Source organism: Lagenorhynchus albirostris, chromosome 1 (genome assembly GCF_949774975.1).
Source record: "Lagenorhynchus albirostris chromosome 1, mLagAlb1.1, whole genome shotgun sequence".
In the NCBI taxonomy this organism is placed as follows: Eukaryota; Metazoa; Chordata; class Mammalia; order Artiodactyla; family Delphinidae; genus Lagenorhynchus; species Lagenorhynchus albirostris.
In genome coordinates this window covers 125,521,660-125,548,558 of record NC_083095.1, presented here as the reverse complement: position 1 = coordinate 125,548,558, position 26,899 = coordinate 125,521,660, and the positions used below count along the sequence as shown (strand labels likewise).

The 26,899-nt window shown below is 40.9% G+C and overlaps 1 protein-coding gene across 5 annotated transcripts in view; it reads right to left on the bottom strand.

The window, feature by feature from the left end:
* Positions 1-26,899, bottom strand: part of IQCH (IQ motif containing H) — a 207,446-nt gene continuing 180,547 nt past the window's right edge. For 2 of the 5 annotated variants that reach the window (XM_060152775.1, XM_060152785.1), the window contains 5 exons: positions 25,697-25,867; positions 16,877-16,993; positions 9,176-9,237; positions 6,530-6,638; positions 1-283 (listed from right to left, as the gene is read on the bottom strand). In XM_060152775.1, coding sequence (XP_060008758.1) covers positions 182-283; positions 6,530-6,638; positions 9,176-9,237; positions 16,877-16,993; positions 25,697-25,867 — 561 coding nt within the window. In that variant the 3' untranslated portion in view covers positions 1-181. The remainder of the gene's footprint in view (positions 284-6,529; positions 6,639-9,175; positions 9,238-16,876; positions 16,994-25,696; positions 25,868-26,899) is intronic. The other 3 variants (XM_060152796.1, XM_060152804.1, XM_060152811.1) reach the window with 2 other exon arrangements.

Below are 26,899 nucleotides of genomic sequence, written 5' to 3'. Positions count from 1 at the left end.
TAAACAATTTTTTAAAAAGAGCATTACATTACAATCTGTTCTGATTCACCTCCTAGCAAACAAAGCAAACTAACTTTCCCTTCCTTTTATTCCTAATAGCAAAATGAACGTTGCCCCTTTTTTGGCTCTAGATCGGAATCCAAAATCAGTAATGTATTCCAGGACCATTCATTTATCGGGTTCAGAGAGGTTTTTTATCATCTTTGGACTCTAGATTTTCTTCAAATCTCAATTTGTTTTCCTCTGTTACTCCTAGAATGGCATCAATGTCATCAATGGCGGTCTGTAAATGAACAGTAAAAATAATACTTGTTACTTAAAGACCTCTTTCAAGTCTTCCATCCAGCCCCTCAAACATTAGCTCCTTTTCGGAGTTCAGTGTGGTTTAGACCAGTTCTGCTTAAAGTGTTTTCCACTAACCAACACCCCTCTACAGATTGTTGATTATCAGTCTTAATGAAAGGGTAAAAAAAATTGAGGCTAAGAACTTGGAAACCTTTACAGAAATTTTTATGTCTATTAAATCTAATAATGAAAAAATGGGCTTCTATTTTATGTCTTCAATTTTTTCATTTCATTTTTCTAGTAATTCATTTTTTGTTGTATTTTACAAAAGTATTGATGCATGATAAGTCAGAAAAAACAAAACAAACAGGTCCTTCACTGCAGATAATTTGAGATGCACTGGTCTAGTCACTCTAGAATGAGGGCTAGTTGGCTGATGGGAGCATTTATTTCCATTGGTTTTTGGGAGAAAAATTGGCACCTTTCCATTTTATTCTAGTTACTTATTTTTTATTGAGGTAGAATTCACATACCATAAAAGTTACCCTTTTAAAGTATAGAATTCAGTGGGTTTTAGTATATTCATAAGCAGCCATCACTACTGTGTTGTTCCAGAACATTTTCATCACCCCAAGTAGAAACTCTATACCCATTAGCTGCCACTCCCCATTTTCCACCTCTCCTAGCTCCTGGCAACCTCTAATCTATTTTCTGTCTCTAAGGATTTGCCTACTCTGGACATTTCATGTAAATGGAATCATACAATCTGTGGCCTTTGTGTTTTAGCATAATGTTTTCAAGGTTCATCCATGTTGTAGCATGGATCAGAACTTAATTTCCTTTTTATGGCTGAATAATATTTTCATTGTATCTATTATCTATTTTTACTTTGGTTGCTTGCACTTTAGGTATTATATCTAAGAAACCATTGCTAACCACAAGGTCATGAAGATTTACACCTATGTATTCCAATGTATGAAATATTATTCATTTAATATAATGGAATTCACCCATTTATTAGTTGATGGGAATTTGGGTTGTTTCTACTTTTTGGCTATTATGAGTAGTGCTTCTATGGACATTAATATACAAGTTTTTATATGAACATATATTTTCAATACTCGGGTATATAACTAGGTGTGGAATTGCTGAGTCTTTTTTTTTTTTTTTTTTTTGATGGCACTGCATGGTGGTTTGTGGGATCTTAGTTCCCCAACCAGGGATTGAACCAGGGCCCTCGGCACTGAAAGCATGGGATCCTAACCACTGGACCACCAGGGAATTCCCTATGTGGTCATTTTATGTTTAACTTAAAAAGTTTTTATTTTATTTTATTTATTTATTTTCCTTATGATTTTTTGGCTGCATCGGGTCTTAGTTGTGGCACACAGGATCTTTGTTGAGGCATGCAGGATCTTTTCGTTAAGGCGCGTGGTCTGCTCGGGTTTCTCTCTAGTTGTGGTGTGCGGGCTTCTCTCTAGTTGTGGCGTGTGGGCTCTGTAGTTTGCGGCACATGGCCTCTCTCATTGAGGCACGAGAGCTCAATAGTTGTGGCACGTGGGCTTAGTTGCCCCACGGGCGTGTGGGGTCTTATTCCCTGACCAGGGATCGAACCCACATACCCTGTATTGGAAGATGGATTCTTTACCATTGGATCACCAGGGAAATCCCTATTGTTTAACTTTTTGAGGGAATATGAAATTATACATGGCTGTGACACCATTTTACATTCCTGTCAGCAATATATGAGGGTTCCAGTTTCACCATATCCTTATCAAGCTTGTTATTGTCTGTCTTTTTGATTCTAGCCGTCTTAAGTCTGAAATGGTATCTTGCTGTTTTGACTTGCATTTCCCTAATAACTAATGATGTTGAGCATTTCTTCATGTGAGTGTTTGCATATCTTCTTTGAAAACTGTCTGTTCAAGTCCTTTGTTCACTTTTTAATTGGGTTATTTGTCTTTCTGTTGAATTGTAAGTGTACGTTATATACCGTGGACACTAGAGACTTATCAGATTTATGATTTTCAAATGTTTTCTCCCATTCTGTAAGTTGTCTTTTCACTTTCTTGAGTGTCCTTTGGTTCACACAGAAGTATTCAATTTTGATGGAATCCAACTTACTATTTTTACATTGGTTGATTGCACTTAACGTATCATATCTAAGAAACCATTGCTAACCACAAGGTTATGAAGATTTATGCCTGTTTTCTTCTGAGAGTTTAATAGTTTTAGCTCTTACATTTAAGCCTTTGATCCAGTTTTACTTAATTTTTGTATATGCTGTGGAGTAGAGAGGTACAACTTCATTCATTTGTATGTGGGTATCCATTTGTCCCAGCACCATTTGTCAAAGTCTTTTCTTTTCTCATTGAATGGGCTTGGCACTTGTTGAAAATCAATTGACTGTAAAAGTGAAGTTTTGTTTCCGGACTCTCAATTCTATTCCATTGATCTATATAATCTATACAGATATCCTTATGACAGTACCACACAGTCTTTTTTTTTTTTGCGGTATGCGGGCCTCTCACTATTGTGGCCTCTCCCGTTGCGCAGCAACAGGCTCTGGACGCGCAAGCTCAGCGGCCATGGCTCACGGGCCTAGCCGCTCTGCGGCATGGGGGATCTTCCCGGACCGGGGCACGAACCCGTGTCCCCTGCATCGGCAGGCGGACTCTCAACCAAGGGCGCCACCAGGAATGCCCCACACAGTCTTTTTTTTTAAATTAATTTTTATTTTTTTAGTTGCGTTGGGTCTTCATTGCTGCACATGGGCTTTTCTGTAGTTGCGGTGAGTGGGGGCTTCTCTTGTTGTGGAGCACGGGCTTTAGGCACGCAGGCTTCAGCAGTTGTAGCACACGGGCTCAATAGTTGTGGCTTGCAGGCTCTAGAGCACAGGCTCAGTAGTTGTGGCGCATGGGCTTAGTTGCTCTGCAGCATGTGGGATCTTCCCGGACAAGGGATTGAACCCGTGTCCCCTGCATTGGCAGGCAGATTCTTAACCACTGCACCACCAGGGAAGTCCCCATACAGTCTTGATTACTGTAGCTTTGTAGTAAGTTTTAAAAATTGAGAGGCCCTCTAACTTTGTTCCTCTTTTTCAAAATTATTTTGACTTTTCTGGATCTCTCGCATTTCCACATGAATTCTAGGATTATCTTGTCAATTTCTGCAATAAAGCCAGCTGCGATTTTGATAGGAATTGCAATGAATTTGTGGATCAATTTGGAGAGAACTATCATTTTAGCAATGCTAACTAAGTCTTATATTCCATAAACCATAGAATGTCTTTCCACTTATTTAGGTCTCCTTTTTTTATGCTGTTTTGTAGTTTTCAGTGGACAGGTCTTGTACTTCTTCTGCTAAACTTATTTCTAAGTATTCTTGAGTTTTAAAAAAATTGATTTAAAATTATTTTTGGATTGTTCATTGCTAATGTATAGAGATACAACTGATTTTTGTATATTGATGCTGGTTCTTACAACCTTGCTGAATTTGTTTATTAGCTCTAATAGATTGTTTCTGGGTTCTTTAGGATTTCTATATATAAGATCATGTCGTCTGTGAATAGAGATAATTTTATTTCTTTCCAGTCTGGGCGCCTTTTATTTCTTTTTCTTGCCTAACTGCCCTAGCTAGAACCTCCAGTACAATGATGAATAGAAGTGGTGAGAGCAAACATCCTTGTCTTGCTCCTGATCTTAGGGGGAAAGTTTTCAGTCTTGCACCATTAACTATGATGTTAGCTGTGGGTTTTTCCTAGATGCCCTTATCAGGTTGAGGAAGTTACCTTTATTCCTAGTTTGTTTGAGTGTTTTTATCCAGAAAGGGTGTTAGATTTTGTTAAATGCTTTTTCTGTATCACCTTCCATTTTTATTTGGCCTTTACTTTGCTGGTAAATCCTTGTCTACAAACTGAAAATTCTTATTCGACTGTCGTTAGGAGAGTAGACAGAAAATACTACCCAAATGAATCTAGTCCACTTTTCACGTTTTTAAAAAAATTATTCCTATTTTGCTGAGATTTAAAGTTTTTACCTTTAGACCTTCTAACAAGAGTAAAAAATGTCAAGATAGCAATTTTATTTATATGACATGAGAAGGCTAGACACCATGAGATATTTAAAAGCTACTTAAGAACATCTGACTTTTGATGATTTTTAAAGTCAGACAAAGCGCAGAGAAAATAGCCTTTATTTATTTATTTTGCGGTACGCGGGCCTTTCACTGTTGTGGCCTCTCCCGTTGCGGAGCACAGGCTCTGGACGCGCAGGCCCAGCGGCCATGGCTCACGGGCCCAGCTGCTCTGCGGCATGTGGGATCTTCCCGGACTGGGGCACGAACCCGTGTCCCCTGCATCGGCAGGCGGACTCTCAACCACTGCGCCACCAGGGAAGCCCAAAATAGCCTTTATTTTGTCAACAGTAGCTGGCTCTGCCAACCTCAAGTCCAAGCTCAGAGTCTACTAAGTATGCATGGTTAGGGGGATAAACCATCTGCTTTAGTCTGCCCAGGCTGCTATAACAAAATATCGTAGACAGAGTGGCTTAAACAACAAAAAATTATATCTCACATTCCTGGAGGCTGGGAAGTTCGAGGTCAAGGCTAGCTGATTCAGTTCCTGGTGAGAGCTGTCTTCCTGGCTTGTGGACAGCCATCTTTTTGCTGTATCCTCATAGGGTCGGGAGAGAGAGACAGAGAGAGGGGGACAGAGAGAGAGAGAAACAGAGAGAGAGAGAGACAGAGACAGAGAGAACGAGTGCAAGCTCTCTGGTCTCTTTTGAGGGCATTAATCCCATCACGAGGATTCTACCATTATGACCTCATTTAGACATAATAACGTCCCAGTGTCCCCATCTTCATATATCATCACATTGGGGATGAAGGGTTCAACACGTGAACTTTTGGGAGGACACAATTCAGTCCACAGCACCATCTGATTCTGACTATTAGCTGTATTTGGACAGATAACTGATCACGTGCATATAGGCTCAGAATTTTGCACATCACAGTAACAGATGAAATGATGCTAGCTGGCAGGAACTTAGAATATAAACGGTGAGCATAGATCCTTTAGGACCAGTGAAAGTTGATGCAACACATAAAATCACATTGAAGAGCAAAGCATTATTATCATTATTACTGTTACTAGAGGGACCAGGCCCTAGCTCAAGGAAAAAAAGTATTCAAAATTTTTATTTTTATCAAGCTTTTGTCGGGCTTTCCATTTAAGAGAAAAATCACATATGGTTTTTTCTTTCTTTCTTCCTTTCTTTCTTTCTTTCTTTCTTCCTTCCTTCCTTCCTTCCTTCCTTTCTTCCTTCCTTCCCTGCTTCTTTCCTTCTTTTTTTTGGGGGCGGCCACTCGGGATAGATCCCCAACCAGGGATCAAACCCTGATCAGGGATCGAACCCTCGCCGCCAGCAGTGGAAGCGTGGGGTCATAACCACTGGACCACCAGGGATGTCCCCGCGTGTGGTTTCTGATGAGTCCCTTGACTTACTTGATCCATTCAGACACGATGAAGGCTCAGCCAGGGAACCAGATGCAGACTCTGGTGAGCAATACCAAGTGTTCACCTCTGTTCAGCTGGTATTTTTAAAACTTTCGGTGTAGATCTTGCTCCTGTTTTCTAGAGTTTGGAGACTTCTGGTCAATTACACATGACTGGATTTCCTGAACCAACATCTTTAAGGGACCTTTGGAAGCTTCAAAAGGTTAGCGATGAGAAACACCTGTCCCACTTTGGCGAAATGGCCTGGAGCAGATGGCTTACATATATGGTGAGGTTTTCCTCTTCTCTCTACACACATTGTCCTTCCTGGCGTCTCAGAACTTATCTGGCTCTAGAAATTTGGGCTTCCCAGGAATCCTTAGCCAGACATTGTATTATCTGAAATACAGGTAGATTATATTCAGGATTTTTGGTTGTGACAGTCTCTGTTTTGGCTCCATTGTGACACTTCACCTTCAACATCAAAAAGCCTTGTTGTCTTGTAAGCTTACATTTGGAAATTGCAGTAAGTTAAAACAAGTCTACTGTATTTCAAAGAAAAAGTTTCAAACTATTAAATTTAACTAATGGGTTCAGTGGGAACCTTACAATATTGACCCTGCACGTTGTAAAATATGTACTGCTTACAATGAAAAAAAAATGGTTTAGCACTTGTTTACAATGCAGCATGAGGTATTTTCAGCCCTTGTATAGAAATTAACCAGGATCGTTAGTTAATTAACACCTCACCTTAAAATTGGTCTCGCCTTGCATATTAGGTGCTGATATTTCTTGATGGATGATGAAGAGATTGCGAGCAAAGGTCATGAGGACCCCCTGGAGATCCTCACCGATTGTTCTGTTAATGATATCCAAACAAATGAGTTTACCAACGATTCCCCTCACATGCTTAAAAACAATCACCCTCTCATTTGTGCCTGTCTGGTGATGGAATTTAATGAGTATTTTCAATCTCACAAGGTGGGAATCTTCAGGGAGATATGAAAGATGAGGCTCCATTTTAGCTTGTCAACAAAAAGGATTTGTGTAATAAATATTTTTTATTAATCAACTTAGCAGAATGTAGGAATAGGTTCAGTCATTCCTAGCAAAAGGCTACCACTGAGCTAGGACACTAGTATTAGCTCATTTTAAAAACTGTTAGTTTAAGAGAATTGTTGCTGAGTAAAATTCATGCCTAACAATTTACTTGCCTCCAGAGACATGTGCACCTCAGTATTCTGGAGACTTTCATCTAGAGTTTGTTTTCTATTTCATTTATACAAGTGATTCCTGCTACTTATGAATGCACCCCATTTATGTGCAGAGGAGAATGTGCCCCATTCATGAACAGCTGTCCTTATAAAGCTGAACATACATTTAAAGAAGATTTCAGAGACAACTTGCAAACCATCCTGTAGAATTAAACTATGGTCAGTGAACGTTCCCAAACAACTAGATCATTGCTAAGTTTTAACTTGGAAACAAAACTCCAGGGTATTTTTCTAGCTATTTTTCAAACTTTTTTAAAAATCGAAGTTAAAAACAGATTAAATGAATGGATTAGTTTTTTAAAATCATTCTATCCTGAGGTGGTGAACCTAAAGAGCAAGCTGCCTCTTAAGGCAGCTGCAAAGAACTTTGGGATTACTTCTTTTCTTAGTTGTTAACTGTAAAATAAGTCACCTTAGAGTCTAAGGCTTAGACACTTGTGGAATGGCTTCCTTCCAGCCTGACTGGGCTTTCCCTTGGGTCAGGGTGGGAGTAGATAGCTTCCCAGGCTCCAAGACAGAAGACCAGAGCTCTATGTCCTGCCACTGACTATGTAACTTTGGGGAAGTTACTTAAGCTCTCTGGGTCTTCATTCCTTTTTCTCTGAAATGAAGAAATTGGACTAGATAAGTACTTCCAAACTTTTAAAAGTTAGATTCCCCAAATCCAAAGACCACCTACCCCTACCCCTTATAGCTACTGAACATTAGTGTCTCTTCTTTTAATAGAAAAAACAATAGCCAAAGGCAACTTCAGAGTCATTAATTTTTAACAGTGATTTGTATTTTATTGCCACAGGGTCAGTATGTATTAGACCCTGGGTGCTTCTCCAAACGAATTCCTGGGCCCCATCCAGATCAACGAAATCAGAATCTTTGATTGTGCAGTTTCACCAAGTATAGTTTCACCAAGTCCTCCAAGGTGATTCTTACATATACTAAAGATTGAGACCCGTACTTAAAAAAAATTGTGTGTGTGTGTGTGTGTGTGTGTGTGTGTGTGTGATGCTGGGTCCACACATGGATTCAAGCCCCTCGCGCCACCCCTCCTCAGCCTCCTCAGGTCCATGGTTCCCAGGCTGGGAATCAAGAAACTAGATGGACTCTAAGTCCTGTTCCCGATTAATAATTCATTTCTAGAGTTTCCTTCATTTTTCCCTTGAAATTTCTACTCACATGCCACTATTTCCAGAAATATGCCGGTACAAATGGAGTCAGTATGAAGTTATCCCAGTGAAGCCAAACCACACAATTCTGGTCTGTAGGGTCATCCCCTCTTGGAGCCCTCACCTGATGTGACCTGCCTGCAATAAAGCCAGACAAAGCCTAGCCAACTCATGAAAAGCCTCGCCTTGATCCTCCAGAGAAAACCGAGCAACACAAAGAAAAGTTTACAGTTGCTCATCTTTTCTTCTTCAATATTCTGTAGATATTAAAAGGAAGAAAAATATAAGATAGAAACAGTTTCCCAATAAGTCAGGATGACTTAAAGGTACCAAATAACCATATTCCAAGATATGAATAAGACACAATTCAAGGCTGTGGCTCTAAAGTTCTGAGTCCTAGATGAGGAGACAACTTTGCTTGTTCTCCAGAATAACCTGGAGAGAAATCTGCAGGAAACAGGGAAGCATAGAGAAGCCTCCTGAGTGGTGCAATAGGACGCTTCTCAGCATAAATGTATCTTGAGGAGACTGCATCAGGGCCAGAACTGGATCTGAAGAGGGACGACAGACCCTGCCTTTTTGGGGAGCATCTTGCCAAGTCACCAGAGCATTTTTCTAAGCATGCCAGAATGAAAACTGCCCTTCTGCAATCAGTACATCTGGGCTGGTTCCGCATCAGTCAGATTTGCTGTGCCTTGTAGGTGTATGTGTTTGAGTGTAATATGTTGTTAAAACTAGCCCCTTACCCATCAATTTTGGATAATTAATCAATTATACTTATGAACTCCTGCTGACACTTCTAAAGTCAATTTATGAAATACTTAAAGATCTAAATAAAACAAGATAGACTACCAATAAATCAGCATGCTGATTAAAATGCATGAGAAGCATCATTCTTGTTGGTTGTTATAGTCTATTTTCTTAGCTTATTACATCTCATAGACACACTTCATACTCACAACATTCCCAACTTGTCTCTCTTCAGATGTTCATAAAATATAAAGATAGTTCCTTGTCTGTCCTATAAAATTTGAATGGGAAGAAAAGAAATAGCATATTATGTTGGAAACAAAGTAAAGAAAACATACTATACTAAGACCAATAAGGCTGATTTGAACTGAAATCTAGAGCTAATTGCAAATACTGTGAGAAGCACATTTGGAAAGGATGTATCCAGAATATGGAATAGATATGTTCTAGGACAGTGTTTTTTGTAAAATTGAGATTATAATTTATTTATAACATTGTATAAGTTTAAGGTATACATGTTATTTTATATATTTATTTATTGCAATATGATTACCACTGTAGCTTTAGCTAAGACCTCTCTCTCATCACATACTTATCATTTTATTTTTGTGGTGAGAACATTTAAGATCTAGTCTCATATTAATTTTGAAGTATATAATGTAATTTTTTTTTTTTTTTTTGCGGTACGCGGGCCTCTCACTGTTGTGGCCTCTCCCGTTGTGGAGCACAGGCTCTGGACGCGCAGGCTCAGCGGCCATGGCTCACGGGCCCAGCCGCTCCGCGGCATGTGGGATCTTCCTGGACCGGGGCACGAACCCGTGTCCCCTGCATTGGCAGGCGGACTCTCAACCACTGCGCCACCAGGGAAGCCCTATAATGTAATTTTTTTGACTATAGTCATTATGCTGTTTGTTAGATCCCCAGAAACTATTCATCTTCCAACTGCAAGTTTGTACCCTTTGACCAGCGTCTTCCCAACCCCCACCCACCCTGGGCCCTGGTAACCACCATTCTACTCTCTGTTTCTATGAGTCTGACTTTTTTAGATTCCACATATAAGTGATATTGTACAATTTTTGTCTTGTCTGGCTTATCTCACTTAGCATAATGCAGTCAAGTTCCATCTATGTTGTCACAAATGGCAGGATTTCCTTCTTTCTCATGGCTGAGTAATATTCCATTCTACATATATACACTGCATCTTTTTTATTGATATATAGTTGATGTACAATATTATATGTTTCAGGTGTACAACACAGTGATTCACAATTTTTAAAGGTTATACTCCATTTATAGTTTTAATAAAATATTGGCTATATTCCCTATACTGTACAATACATCCTTGTAGCTTATTTATTTTATATATAGTAGTTTGTACTTCTTTTTTTTTTTTTTTTGCGGTACACGGGCCTCTCACTGCTGTGGCCTCTCCTGTTGTGGAGCACAGGCTCCGGACGCGCAGGCTCAGTGGCCATGGCTCACGGGCCTAGCCGCTCTGCGGCATGTGGGATCTTCCCAGACTGGGGCACGAACCCATGTCCCTTGCATAGGCAGGCGGACTCTCAACCACTGCACCACCAGGGAAGCCTATAGTTTGTACTTCTTAATCTCCTACTCCTGTCTTGTCCCTCCTGCCTTCCCTCTTCCCACTGGTAACCACTAGTTTGTTCTCTGTATCTGTGAGTCTGTTTCTTTCTTCTTGTGTTAACTAGTTTGTTGTATTTTTTAGATTCCACATATAAGTAATAACAAACAGTATTTGTCTTTCTCTGTCTGACTTATTTCACTAAGCATAATACCTCTACGTGCATCCATGTTGTTGCAAATGGCAAAATTTCATTCTTTTTTATGGCTGAGTTATATTCCATTGTACATACATACTGCATCTTCTTTATCCATTCACCTGTTGATGAACACTTAGGTTGCTTCCATATCTTGGCAATTATAAATAATGCTGCTATGAACATTGGGGTGCATGTATCTTTTTGAATTAGTGTTTTTGTTTTCTTTGGATATATACCCAGGAGTGGGATTGCTGGATCATATGGTAGTTCTATTTTTAGTTTTTTCAGAAACCTCCATACTGTTTTCCACAGTGGCTGCACCAATTTATATTCCTACCAACAATGTACGAGGGTTCTCTTTTCTCCACATCCTCACCAACGTTTGTTATTTGTGCTCTTTTTGATGATAGCCATTCTGATAGCCATTCTGAGGTAATATCTCATTGTTTTGATTTGCATTTCTCTGATGACTAATGATGTTGAACATCTTGTCATGAGCTTGTTGGCCATCTGTATGTCTTCTTTGGAAAAATGTCTGTTCGGGTCTTCTGCCCAATTTTTAATCAGGTTTCTTTTTTTTAATGATGAATTGTATGAGCTGTTTATATAGTTTGGATATTAACCTGTTATTGGTCATATCATTTGCAAATATTTTCTCCCACTCAGTAGGTGGTCTTTTTGTTTTGTCAATGGTTTCCTTTGCTGTATAAAAGCTTTTAAGTTTAATTAAGTCCCATTCATTTGTTTTTGCTTTTGTTTTCTTTGGAAATCTGCCTTTTAGCTCACTTCCTGGGTGATTCTCACACACATCAAAATTTGAAAACCACTGTTCTAAGAGCAATGGGTAAAAAAATATAGGGAAGCAGTTTGTTGTGTGGAAAATAATTTGTACTTCAAAGGAAAACTTCGTGCTGTCTATATCACATCTTGATTCTATGGGAGATATTTTACAACTCTGTAAGTTGTAGGTGACTGAGAGACAAGCAAATTCTGTCCAGTCTGGTAGAGGTTCAACTGATTTTCCTCTCCTGCACTCCTTGTGGAAAAACCAGTTTTGCCTCCATTTGCATATTCATTTCAGTAGTGATGATCTATAAAGTTGTCTGGTTTTTTGGATTCTTTTTTGTCCTGGTTATAATATCTGCTTAATTCTTCTCTCTTAAATAAATCTTTATCATGTGTTTAGTTTCATATTTGTATGAGAGGCATGATTTTATCCTTTTTTGAAAACTATCTTTTAACAGTTCTTCTCCAAATAAATAAAAGTTAACACTAGAGTTGTCCAATAAGGGAAATGGTGAAACTGTGAACTCCTCATCACTGGAAGTACAGAAAAGAAAACTACATTTTGGGGATTTGGTAAAAGATACCACATGCCAGAATTACAACTGCCCGTTGACTCCTCATTTTATCAGGAAATCTGGGCATTAGGACAGACATTGGACTAGAACTGTGGTCAATGCTGGCTGCACATTAGAATCATCTGAGTGCTTTAAAATTTTAATGCCTGGGCCCTACCTCCAGAAATACTGATTTAATTGGTCTGGAGTGGGTCCTGGGTACAGTACCAGGCTAAGCCATATTGGAGCCTAAGGCAAAGGAAAAACATCAGTATATGTTTATTTAAAATATTGATGTTTTGTTCATCATGGATTTCTTTCATTAATTTTGATTTTTAACATATTGATTAACAATATTATTTATCTTTATTACTCAGGTGCTTTGGGTAAGTGCCTCACTTGCCTCACACTAATCCCAGCCCTGCCTGAGCATCTGTACTTTTTAAATCTCCTCACTCATGCCATTCTAATGGGCCGCCAGGACTGAGAGCTATTGACTAGTTTGATCTTGTCTTGCATCCTTTACTGAGCTGTCCAATGTGGTAGGCACTAGCTACATGGGGCTACTGAGAACTTGAAATGTTAGTAATCGAAATTGAGTTGTGCTGTAGCTTTTAAAGACTTAGTACATAAATGTAAAGTATCTTATTAATTTTTATACTGATTACATGTTGAAGTGATAATATTTGTTTTCTTTTTGGGGAGCATCCTTTTCTTGACACTAATTTCTGAATCAATCAGGTTACGCTGCAGTCATTAAAAAAAACAAACAATTCTTAGTTTGTGTAACAAAAAAGTTGGTTCTTGCTCATACTCCATTTCCCACATGGGTCAGCATGGATCTCTGGTCCCAGGTACACTCAGGGCTGAAGGAGGCTCCATCTCAGTGTTCTTCCAGGATTTCCAAGGCAGGAAAAAGGCTATGGCGACTCATAGAGTGGCTCTTAAAGGCATAAAAAGGACGTATATCACTTCTGTTCATATTTTACTGGCCGAAACAAGTTACATGGCCACGCCTGACTTCAGGGACAGGGTGGAGGAAGTACAATTCTGTTATGTGCCTGGAAGGAGGAGAATCAGAACATTTTGAACAGCCTTAATGATTGCCACCATGGCAATCCCTTGGTCCGAGGAAGTGATTGCTGGTGGTTGTGGAGCTATTTAGGATCATGGCACACTGCCTATGTATGTGTGAAACCAGCCCTGCCACACTGTTGCAGGCAGTAAACATGACACTTTTCTCCATATGGCTTTCATTACAAGTTCATTTCATTAGGAAATCAGTGGGGGTATTTTGTAGCATTACAGAAATACCAGGAATGAGACCCACCGAGTTGGTTACAAACTCAGCAATGCGTCGTCCTTCCAATATTCAGCAAGGAAAAATAAACTCAAAGGGTGATCTCATTTCCCTCTTTCACCCCTAAGATTTTGGACAAGAAACGTCATGTGAAATTCTATGATGATAATGGGAAGAAAAACATAATGTTGAGAATAAGGACTTTGAAGATTCTTCTTTTGGTAGCAATGACACTGATGTATTGTTAACGTTGCTTCTTTATCTGGAAAGAGCCACCCACATTAAATTTGACCAAGAGTGGAAGCAGGTGGCATAGGTAACACTGGAATTAGGGTAAGTGATCTTTTTTTAAGACTCAGAATAACCCAAAGAGGCAATAAAATTTTAGGGAAGTTAATTGTTAGACATAACTTCTTTTTCTTTTGTAAGGTGGAGATAGTCATGGGGGTTACGGAGAAGTTTGCGCTTCTTCAGCTGAATACACAAGAATTACCTAGGTGGAGTATTTTATTTGAAATGGATCCCAGAATTCTTGGACTGGATTGGTAATAATATTTTAGAAACATACACAGTTAGTGGGAAACAGTCCTTAGGGGGGAAAAGGTGCATAGGGAATACCCTGGTGTAAGAAAAAGAATCATATTTGACTTTACAGACAATTATGGATTAAGGCATTTCATAAAATGCCTGGCTGTGTGACCTGGGGAAAGTGCTTAAATTCTTTAAACATAAATTCCTCACTGAGATATGGTAGAAATAAATTCTTACAGGAGAGATATGAAGATGAAAGAGATAATAAAGTAATAGTGCTTAGCTCAGTGCCAGCATATAGTAGGTGTTTGGTAAATGTCTCTCCAACAAAAGGCAACGGAGAGAACAAGTGGAGAGTTCTGACAAGGGAGGGACCCCAGTGTCTGAAAAGATGAGAATCCATCTTAGGAAAAATAGAGCAAGGACATTGTTAGAGAATTTCCAAATTTTCCAAGTAGTCACATGTCTCCTTCTTCTTACCTCAGATTTTTATGATTCCATTTCTCCTCTCTTCTTGTACTTTTGTTTATTATTTGCTCTTTTTCTTTCTATTTATTCCCTCCTACCTTATTTTTATAGATTGTTCCAGTCTCTGGATTTTATCCTCTCTATTTTCTTCTGTTACCTTTTTCTTCTTCATATTGTTCCATCACTCCGTCACCCCCAATCTATATTTCTCTTTCTCTTCCAGTTCATCTTTCATCCTTTATACGTTGTTTAGCACAGTTGACCTGGAGGCACAGTCTATGAAATATGCCTGTCAGTTCTTCTGTGCGCCTCTGCCCTTTCTTCATTCTTCTCACCCTCAGTGGAATCCCTTCCTCTGCACCATCCACTGTTTCCCCTGGGCCTTAATAGCCTGTTTCCTGTACTAAAATTTGTTCTTAGAAATGAATCTGATCAACTAGAGCCACAAAGGTGTAAATAACTTGTAAAGTTTGGTGCTTTACTTTCCCCAGGAGTACTAGAACTTCAGTCAAGTACAAAGCCTTCAGCCAAAGAAATAAATCTCTAATAATAATCTTGGGCAATAGAAAGTTATAGAGCCCGTTTTCTTTTCAGCAGGAGACTTTCCCTGCCAAATATGCCCACTCACAGAGCTTGTTCTGCTTTGATATTTTAGAAGAAAATAAAATAAGTTGATTCAGATAAAGCTAGAGTTAGATTTAACCACCTTCTGGCACATGTAAGTCTAATTAATTTAGGGCTAAAAACTACAGTTGACCCTTGAACAACATGGGTTTGAATTGCATGGGTCTACTTATATGCAAATTTTTTCAACAGTAAATACTACACTACTACACATCCGTTGTTAGCTGAATCCTTGGATGCCGAACTGTGGATACAGAGGGCCAACTATAGCGTTACACTTGAATTTTCGATTATGTGGAGGGTCAGTGCCCCTAACTCTGGCATTGTTCAAGGATCAACTGTATTTAATTCCAAAGAGATTGTGTTGAGCAGATGTAATAATTACTTTCAGATAAATCAGTTCAATCTGTCCTTTTCATTCTTTCTATATTGTATAAATTTTAATGTAATTTGCAAGGGAATATGAGTTTCATTTTATGTGTTTGCAGTCAGCATGAATCAGTCTAATCAAAAGGCATTATGCACCCTGACAGTGCCCTACAGTGTGGTGGGGATTGCCAAGTGTCAGCCAGGTCATCCTATTCACTGTTGGCCCTGTGCCTAAGGTCCATATGCTTTTCAAGGGCCTATAACAATATTTGAACCCTGAAAAATTCTATTTGTTTTCAAGTATGAAAAACAAAAATTAATAAATATGGAACTGAGTATCTACAAATCAAAACATTTGATCAATTGGTTATTGCTCAATTCTTTGTCATTATAAATTATATTTAACGTGAGAGGTGAATATATTTTAATATGTTTGATGTGATGTGGGAAGGGTGTTCCACAAGAGCACATAGAGTCACTCAGGTCTTAGAATAACCCTCTAAGAATTTCAGATTTGAAGATCTGAATCAAAGTGCAAAATCATGAAACTATTTCTCAGAGTAATATGAATCTCTAGGCACAAAATGGAGGTTCTAGTTTAAGTAGGAGATATTACATCCCACTTTGCCCCCATCCAGCTACACTAAGGATGAAGAAGCTGGGTAGGGGCCATCAATGTCACTGGAAATAGACCAAAAATGGGGGAAACTGTTTTTGTTTTTTTTTAAAAATCAGAACTGCTCCTAGAAAGAAACTATGATATGTAGTAGAAGGATGCTATGGATTGAATTGTGTAACACCGCCCCCCAGCCCCGCACCAATTCAGATGTTTAAGCCCGAATCCCCCATGTGAATGTATTGGAAACAGGGACTTTAAGGGAACGGTTATGGTTAATGAGGTCATAAGGGTGGAGCCCTGTTCAGTTAGAACTTGTGTCCTTCTAGAAGAGGTTACAGAGACATCAGAGATTACTCTTTTCCCGCCGTGTTAGGACACAGCAAAAATGCAGTTATTGTGCAAGTCAGGAACAGTCCTCCCCGGGAACTGAATTGATCGGCAACTTCACCTTGGATTACCCAGCTCCCAGAACTGTGAGAAATACATTTCTGTAAGCCATCTTGTATATGGTGCTTTGTTACGGCAGCCCAAACAGACTAAGAGGATATTTATTAGTAAGCAGCTTTGGGTGGGGTAAGAAAGCTCAGGACATGCTTCAAGATTAAGAGATGGTCCCCCACATTACTCCTAAGTCTGGTGAGCTACAGGGTTTTTGCTTTACTAAGTTGGGTGTACAAGTTTGGGGTCAGAGATCAACTTCCCAGGACCAAGTGCCACCCCCTGCCCTTCCCCAAGCAGCACTCAACCTTCCTCTAAATACATGTCAAACCAATGTTTAAAGAATATCTGTTTGAAGGTGCATCAAATTATTAGCTGCCTAGATCACCCACAGGCCTGTATTTGGTCCAGCCTTGGCCAGCTGTCACCCTTCATACCTCAATATCATAGCCGATGCCATGGGCCTTACACATCTGGAGAAAAACATAGTGGAAAATCAGAGAGAGATTGTCGTGCCTCAGCTGGGTGCTCATCACCGCATAGCGACTGGTTGCCTGGAAAAAAATCACAACTGAATGTCAGACTCTTTACTAAATATTTAAATAAACTTTTAATTTTAGAATAATTGTGGATTAAGAGAAAGGTTGCAAAGATAATACAGAGAGTTCCTGTATAGCCCACACCCAGTTCCCCTACTGTTAACATCGTACATTGATGTGGTACCTTCGTCACAACTAAGGAACCAAATTGCCACATTACTTTTAAGTCCATACTTTATTTGGATTTCATTAGTTTTCCCCTAATTTCCATTTTCTGTTCCAGGATCCCCTCCAGGACAGCACATTATATTTAGTTGTCATGTCTCCTTAGGTTCTTCTGGGCTGTGACAGTTTCTCCGTCTCGCCTGACAGTTTTGAGGAGTACTGATCAAGTGTTTTGTAGAATGTCCCTCAATTTGGGTTTGTCCGATGTTTTTCTCATGATTAGATGGGGGTTGTTGGTTTTGGAGAGAAGGACTACATAGGTAAACTGCCACTTGCATCACCTCATATCAAGGATACATATATCAACATGATTTATCACTGTTGATGCCGACCTTGGTCACCTGGCTAAGGTAGTTTTCATCAGGTTTCTTGCTGTAAAGATACCCTCCCCCTTTTCGCTCTTTGGCAGCAAATCACTAAGTGCACTCCACCTCCTTGAAGGAACCAGTGTTAGAATTTTAATTCCACCTGCTTTCTTTGTTTGGGAAATTGCTATTCTCTATCTTGCTTGCCTATCAATGAGAGCTATCCCAAAGAGACTGGTTACAGTAGGTCCAAAGTATTTCAACTATAATATCTCCTAAAATATTTAAAATTTAATATGTGCAAAAGAAAGTATTGAATCCCGATAGTTTTGTAGCATGTCCTTTGTGAAATATGATATTTGCCTTTGACAATTATCTCTGTTTGTCCTTGGGTAAATGGAAATTTGGAGAACTGCACATAGAGCCATGGCCAACCTTAGGGCATAGAAAATGGCAATGCCTGGACCAGATTTTGAACTTTGGAGACCCTCAGGTGCTGGGCAACCAGGTGCCTGATCGCATGCAGTGACTTGAAATAGGAGAAGGAAAAGGAGGTGCTGCTGGTTCACAGCTGGCTGCAAGGATCCTAATGACCTGACACACTGTCTTTTGTGAAACCCCAGGCTCGCTCTCTATCTCTGAGCTAATGCAAGGCAACTGGGGCCAACTGAGTGAGTGCCCAGCGGAGAATGAGCATCATTTCCCCACCTGCATCTCACACACACGCGCACACACACACACACACACACACACACACACACACTCAGATTTCATGTCCACCTTTTGTGACATATGTCCCCCACATATGGTGTCTTTTCCTTCCACATTTACGTAAAGTAGTGTATCTGATGGTTGCGTTATCAGTAGTAGTAATTAAGCCCATTCTTCCCACACATAAGCAGGATCCACATCTACAGAAATGTTAGGCTCCCCCAGGCTAATGGATCGAGTTGTGCATCTCCATTGGTATTGTCCCACTTGGAGCCATTGGGAATTCTGTTTTTACAAAAGAAAATCTATTTGACCCTCTATGCCTCACAACTGTACTTTGTTATCACCCTGACCTATCATGAGTTGTTCCCCTGTCTGGCTCCCTTACACGACTGGGAGTTTTCTGAGGGCAGGCACTGTTTGGTTTCTGAATCCCCAGGCTGGACATGATGCTAGCTAGCATTCAGTGTTTCTTGAATGAAAGAAAGAATGGATACATGAAATAGGGTAAGTGGATTGCACTTCTCTCTGACTTAAGAGACACTTCAAAGGATGTAATTCAGGGGACTTGCAGTCACTGAGCGCTTTGGGGCAGAAGAAGAGATTGATTCACAAAACAGAGGACAGTCACACCATCCCTAGAGAATGACAGCTCAGGACAGTCATCCCAGGTCTTGCCCCTAGAGGACATCTTTTGGAGGACAACGTAGCTCTGGTAGACCTGACAGGGATTATTGGTGGGGTAACAAGAACTGGTTAAGTGAAATTCTGGCTCAGCTATGAGGTCAGGCTGGAGGAACGTGACCACCAGGCCTGCTTGCCCTGCCATGTCACGCTGTGCCATGCTCCTGCCTTCACATCGGAGGACCAGAAGCCTGAGCTTTTGTGTATAGAAGTGAACTGTAAATACTCTGGAATTCCATTGTAGTTACTGAGCATGTAATTGCGTGGTAATTACCATGAATTCACAAGATAATTCCAAGGTTATTTTTGTCTTCTAAACTTGTCTTATGCTGCTATAGTATATAAACTAGCAAACCCAAGATCAGGACCCAGTTAGCGAGGGAGAGAGGTAGGCAGGCATCTGGTAGCAGGATCCAGCTCAGTGCTGTGAATCTTGACTCCAAAGCAAGGCAGAAGAGCTCACTGTCCAGTATTACTGGACAGCAAGTAAGGACAGGCTATCCTGAGGTTTCTTTTGCTCTACAGAGACAGACTGCAATTCCCCCTCCTCCCAGTCCTGGGCTTGTGATTCATAAGGAATCGGAAAGAAAAGCCAGGATATTTGGTGTATGTCTCCAAGCGACATCATCTTTCCCATGACCATCACCGTCCAAGTCCAGACCATTATGGCCTGGAGGGGAGCTTCTTCTTTCTACTAGGGAGGTGGGGATGCAAGGAGAATTCTATAGTGGAAAGGTTATACAGAGTCAGAATCACTGAAGTTCAAAACCTGACTAGGCCACTTAGTATATGTGTGATCTTGAATATGTCATTTAACTTCCCTGACTTTTGATGATTCAATAAGCACCTAGCACCTGATACACAGTAGCTACTATTGTTGTTGCTGTTTCTTTGAAAACATCACAGGGCCTGGAGCATTGTAGACCTACACCAAATGTAATTTTCCAGGCTATTCCTACCCCCACTGGTACCTGGGATTCTGAGCATTAGTACCACATTGAGCATTTCCCAAACTCAGGTTGGTCAATGCTCAGAAATCTTCAGTGTCTCCTCTTTGCCTTCAAAATGAAATCCGGACACCTGGCTTGGTTGGAAGACTCTCCCAAACGTTCTCAGTGGACTGCTCCAACCACTTCTCCCACTTCCTTCTTCCCAGATTCTCTGCCCCAGCCCAACTGGTTCATAACAGACCACGGGCTCTCTTCGGCTGCTGTCCTTTCTGCTGGGGGAGGTCTTCCTCTCCTTGCCATGGTGACTGCCTTAGTCTTTCAGGCCAGACCAAGTTCTACGTTCTTAGTAAAGCATCCTCTGTCCCCGCCTGTCCACAGTTGTTTCTCCTAAGAACTCCAGCAGCAGGTTAAGGGACTGTCACCTAAATGACACTTAAATGAGACCTTGTGCTTTTTCCTTGTGTATGTGCTATCTATTTTATATTTCTTTTCAACTCCTCGAGGACAGGGACTTTGTCAAACGTCTGTGTATCCTGGGTGCTTGGTGAAATTGCTGGCTTATCTTAAGTGCTTAATAAATGTGTTATAATAATGCAAATAAAGATGAACATATACAATACACCTACTTTTTTTTTTTTTAAAGACTTAACCAACTTTGCAGTTCCTACAGGAAAAAACTGTCAATGATCTAGTGTTGTCTTTTATCCCGCCTGATAGCACAGGTGACAGTATTGTCTCGAGGATTAGATGAATTTGTAAAGACGTTGGAACAGTGTCTGGCACAGAATAAGCACTCAAAAACAAGTTAGCTCTTATTAGCATTTGTTAAACTAAATAGTTTCACAAATAAGATAAATTATTTGAAAAACAAGACAAAACAACAACCAACCAGTAAGTCTTTTCATCAGAAAGGGACTTGAATCAGAAAACCTGGACTTTGCTACTTACTTAACTTTATGACCTTGGGCAGTTCACTTACCTTTGAATAGCCTTACTTTCCTGATCTGTAAAATAGGTATGGTAATCCATGTCTTATCTACTTCTTGGGGATCAAATAAGCTCATGTCTATTTAAAGTATAAAGCATTATACAAATGGAAAACATCATTTTTAAAAGGCTGACTTGTGTAATTGACTCTCTTCTGATGCTGTGAAATCCATTTAGGTTTACCAAAAAAGTCATAACCTAAAGAATTTTATAGCATCAGAAGACTCCTCCACAACCATCTGGCCCATTCAGTGCTCACTGAGTCCTGGCCTAGCTCGGAGCAGATTAGGAGCCAGTGGATAATAGTAATATGCCTGCAAATAACCTCATCACACAGGGAGATGAAGCCTCCTTTGGAAGAAGAGCTTTTTCCATGGCCTCAACCAGAGACTTCTTCAGGGATAAGCTGAAGCTGTACTCTGGGGTTGGGTCATTGACTCTCAGCCAACACAAGGCAGGTTGGGTAGCACAATGCTGAGACACAAGCTTTAAAGTCTGACAGGCCTGGGCTTAATTCTGGCTTCCATACTTGCTTGTTGAGTGACCTTCCACAAGTTGCTTAACATTTCTTAACTTCAGTCTTCTTATCTAAAAATGAGCATGATAACAGCACCTGCCCCATATATTAGGTTGTATAAAGATTCATGTAAAGCACTTAGTTCAAGTACCTGGTGAGGAGTAAAGGCTCAGTACATTTTGGATGTTATTATATGCATTATAGCTATATGCTGGCCTATCTGGGTCCTTTGAAAAACTTGGAGCTCTTTGCTACTCATCCTTATATCCTCTGCGCTTAGTAGAATGCCTGGCACAAAGAGGTGAACTTACTTCTAGTTGATTCTGGCTGAAAGTATTAACTGATAACTAAGGTGATGGCTGACGAGGACTTAGCATGTGACCTGTCACAACAATATTACTCCTTTCTAAAAGATTCTGCAAGAAAAAGACCATTCAATGGAAGGCTGTGGAACAGAGGGATGGGCCCTTCCTATGTCCCCTTACAGGAAAGATTCCCTGTCCCCAGTACCCCACTGTACATGACACTGCCTGGGCCAGGCTTGATACAGAGCCCTACTCTACAGGCCCCATAAAATCAAATGCCTTAGGAGACCCTGGGGGTCACTTAGGTCTCCCTTATTTTATAAACAAGGAAACTGAGGCCAGAGAGAGGATCAGAATTCATGACCCCTGACTTAGAACAGTGTTGTCCTCTCCAAATTCCCACTGGCCACATTTGGAATGTGTGGGAATTTCAGAGGTTAGCCTTTTCTAGTAAAACAAGGGGGAAGAAATAGAAGGCAAAATATTATTGGTAGAAGTCTAGTTTTATTAAACTATCTTTCTAAATCACAATCTAACAAGAATGCTTCAAGCCAAATAAAGCTCGAAATACTCCTTTTCACTGGAGAATATAATTTTGCTTCAGCCACAATTTAAATTGATTTAGTTCTGAGCACCAGCATTTGAAGTGTGGAGCATATTCTGTTTTCGCCATGATACTTGTTTTGACAGTGATGCATTTCAGTTGACATAGTTGAAATCCTTACGTAATAAATCTCTGCCTGAAAATTAATCATGTTTATAATATTCTGAGAATTAATAACACCCATTGCTCAAATCATTAACTTAAAAAAGGAGCTTCCAAAATCTGTGCTCGGCAGTAAGGGACCACAAATAAATGAACGTTTGATAAAATAATCCAAGTAGCAGTTTAACAAGCGTAAACTTGAATGTGGTTGCAATAACACAGAACTATTGTTTAAGGGTTGGCAGAGGCTGATGAGGTTCTTATTTCAGTTAGGAAGCAGGCATCCACATGCATAATGAACTGCTCTCTGAATTATTAATGTGTTGCTTATTTAGCCTCATCTGTCTAGAAGATAACGTATCCTAACTCTAATGAGTGATTGGTTTTGTACATAATTACAGTAGCAGCAGTAGTGGGGAAAGGCCTGCCTTCAAAGAAGGGGTTCTAAAAATGAAGTCATCACATAAACTCTGTTGTTGTATTCTATCAAAATCAAACCCGAAGCATTTGAGAATTCATAATAAATTACAGGAGACAGAATCATTATTAACATCATAATTTAACACAAAAGGTTTTACTTAATCATTCATTACAGATCATGTGCTGTTAAAATGCTTATAAATGACTGGGGTTGTTTTAAGATGTTTGCAGAGATGGTCCCTTTTGGCCACTCACCAACTGTGGTATGGAGGGTCCACCAAGAGAGAGGAAGAGTAAAAAACGGACAGAAAAGGGTAGCAATTTACGTCCAGTCTGACAGAACGTTAATTAAAAGTTAAAAAGCCGTTAGGTGATTCCTTTTCATTTTCAAAACATGTACATCTGGGACTCATCTGATCTTGTTTCCACCTTCAAGGGGTTATTTGTGGAGGACACTGGATCAGAAGCCCATGCACCTGGTCTAACCCGATCTAAATGAGAGTGGTTTGCCACCTGTTTCTAATAAGGGGACAATGGCTCTTCTTAGAGTTCAGAAAAGTTTTTGCTTTTCCCCTGCACAGCATATTATCTAAAGGAATAGGCCAAAACTGGAAACCTTTTATAGGCATTTGTTCTGAATGTGCCCTCATTATCACTGTAGTCGTATCTGTGTATTTCCTTTTTCTTGTCTTCAAAGGGGGCTGTCAACTGACTGTAAACCTGATGGCATCACAGTCTGTTCACACTTGTTCAGGAGCTTCAATTTGGTTGTAAATTGTACTGTGTGTGCATGCGTGCGTGCGTGATTCTTTTAAAACTTACCCGTCACACGTGCACATATGCATAGGAGCACGTGTGTGCACACACATGTACAGTGGCACCAGGGTTAGAACCTCCATGTATCTTTCTAAAACCAAAAGCACTTTCAATTTATTCCTGCATCAGAAAACCTGAATAGCTCTTCTTCAGTGACTGTAGAGACATTTGAATTATTGAAGATCATAATGTGTCCCTCTTGTGTATGGGCAATTCCTAAAAGTGTTTAAGACTCTCGATCACAGGAGAATTCCTGTATGTCACCTGTAGCTAGGATTGAAATCTATAGGCAAGATGGGGAAGATGGGAGAGTGCTTCTAATTCAAAGTACAACTTCTGCTTACAGCCTTCTGAAGCAACATACTTAAATGCAGCAAATTGTCTTTGGAAGTCTTGCGTTGAATATTAACTCAGCTTCCAGCTTCCTTTTGGAAATGGCATGGAGATAGGTTCACTAAGCCAGAAGGTGTCAAGTTCTACTGCTGTCCCTCCCTCTGGCACTGAACTTAGGGTCTTGTAGGTCCCTTTGGAGAGGACAGAGGCCACAGGTGGGACCAAACCTGGGAAATTCCTAGCAAGGTCCTGGGACCTAATTAAAAGAGGTCTGTTTCTCACTCCTAGTCCAACTCTGCTTCTCTTCTTAATAAGTAAAGAGATCTAAGGTATTCCCATGAGCAATGGTACCTCATAGGACAGGTGGATTGAGCAGGAGAAGGAGGCTGTCGCCTGAGTCCCCCAAGACATCTGGCACCCTCTCCAGGCTACCCTTCCAAGTGTACACCGAGTTCCTGCCAAGGAAGGTGATGTGGGAATCCTGGGCAGAGTCAAACAAGTGTTCTTTAAATCCAGAGGTGTCTCTTGGACCCAAAGAGACTCAACAGAGAGGCAGGAGATACTGCTCTGAAAAGATATCTCTAGGGCACTGGAGTAGGGGTCCTATTAACCACTGGCATTCCTCTTTTATCTGCTTGACATATTTGGACCTCAAGTAGAGCTTCATTTGCAAAAAGGGCACGAAGCCCACTATTGTAAGAGAAGGCACAAGAGAGCCTCTGGCATTGTCAGAGCAGCTGTGGCTTGAGCCCCAATCTGCTGTCATATCCCACCTACAGGAAGGGCCATCTGGTCCTCTTGAACTTTGCTCTCCTTCCCCAGGAACAACCTAGCCCACTGTCCCCACGGAGGTTTGCCCTTTGTTATCCAGGGTCCTGAGGTTGGTAAACCTGAACCAGTCCCAGGACTGCTGCCTCCAGCCCCCTAGAGATGGCCTAGTGATGAGAATGGGGGATTGGGCCACAGATCACAAGAGGCCTCATTAACCAAGCTGAGAAGTTGGGATTTTCCTGAAGATGACAGGAGTCATTTCAAAATCATAAGTAGGGGAGCAGCATGCTCAGATCCACTTTTCACTTTAACCACCTTGACAGGAGGCAGAGAGTCTTAATGAGAAGCTATTGTAACACTAGTGTGAGACCATGGAAGCTGAAGTGAAGGCAGTATCTTTGACGGGGGAAGGAGGGGTCAGAGTCGAGGCATTTTAGCAGCTAGCATCAACATGAGCTGGTTGCTGACTGGATGTGGTGATATAGGGTGAGGGATCAGCTTCTGGCCTGACCCGCCAAGAGGAAGTATAGGGGAGGAGAGACGGTGAGTGCAGTTTTGGGTAGTTTGACCCTTGAGGACTCTTGAGACATTCTGTTGAATATTGAATCTAGGAGTCTGAGGCTCAAAAAAGAGACTGGGGCTAGAAAAAATACAGGTTTTGTTGGAAGCTTCTGGTAATTGAAGCAGTGTGTATAGATGTACTTGCCCCGGGAAGCGAGCTGAGAAGAGAATGGAGGGGAACACACAAACATCCAGCCCTGGAAAGCCCCAGGTACTTTCGTCCTTCCACATAGTGCTTGCCCTTTCTGGACGCCGCCTCCCCTTTCCTACATTCATGTACCAGACGCCCATTTTGGTAGGTTCAAAGACTTGCCTGAGATTCTTTCTTCTCTCTGGACCCATAGAGCCTGGCACACAACTAGAGCTCAGTAAATGGCGGGTGAGTATTGCTGCCACCGAGGAGAATCAGGAAGCATCGGTCACTTACCAGCATTGCCGCAGCATTTAGGTGGCTCATTTTCTTGTCTTCCTTGGGAACAAAGCGGGGCACTTCAAGGGTGCTCAGACTGCAATCCAGGTGGCCGTTGGTCAAGTACAAGGTGAGCTGAGTCAGGGCCAGCTGGTCGCTGTATGAGAGGTTGAGGCCTGTTGCCCACACCTGAGTAGAACAGGAGCCGGAGAAGTGAGGGTGTGATCAGTCACCAGGAGAGAAGGCCCCCACCACCTCTGGCCACCCCAAACCACACCAGACCCAACTACAACAGTGAACATGTGACTTAACGGAGTAGATGTTTTTGCTTCTGTTTCTCCTTCGTTCAACTGAGGGATAGCGTCTCCAGTCTGATTCTCATCAGAAGATTTAAGGTTCTGGAGGTTACACAATTGGAAATACCTGTCCAAGATAATCTGATGGAGAGGCCCGGTTCCGAAAGGCTCATGTGCACTTTGATTTTTCTGCCTGTGGTTTGTCACTTCTAAAGTAGCCAGTGCAATGCTTACTACTGAGAAGTGAAGCTGGATGGGAACTCCAGAGGATGGGGAGTTCAAGCAGAGCAGACAGAGGGGGAAATATTAGAAAAAGGCAGTTTGCCCTGAGTGCGTAAATATTAGAAAAGGGCAGTTTGCCCTGGCTTCAGAAAAAGCAGTGCTGGCTTCTCTGGGAATCTCAACATGATTCTTAAGGGAAACTTAGGGTTGGCCTACAAGCCTTAGCTCTACCACTATTTTTACCTTAAGGGTGCAGGAAAGTCACTTCACCCACCCTACAATGTCACAGTATCCTCAACAGGGAAACGAAGATAGCATCCACCCTAGCTGAATCCCAGGGTCATTAGAAGGATACTATAATGCAGTAGAAATTAAAATGCTTTGATAAACAGATATATATAAGCAATAAGTTACTCTAAGCTACTAGATAATTGAGTAATGTCCATTAACACCTTTGACAGATACTTAACTGAGCATCTACTGTGTGCTAAACTGCTGATGGCAAAGTGGGTCATATGGTACCTTCTCTCCTGTGGCAGACCGTCCTTAATTTCTCTTGTCACCTCTCACCCCTACACTGAATCCAGAAGCACCCCCAGAATCCTCCTGAGTTCAATGCTCAAGGCATATTATTGTGCTAGTTATCCGAGTGTAAAAGGTAAAGAAACACAGCAAGAATGGGAAGACAGATAGAATCATACTC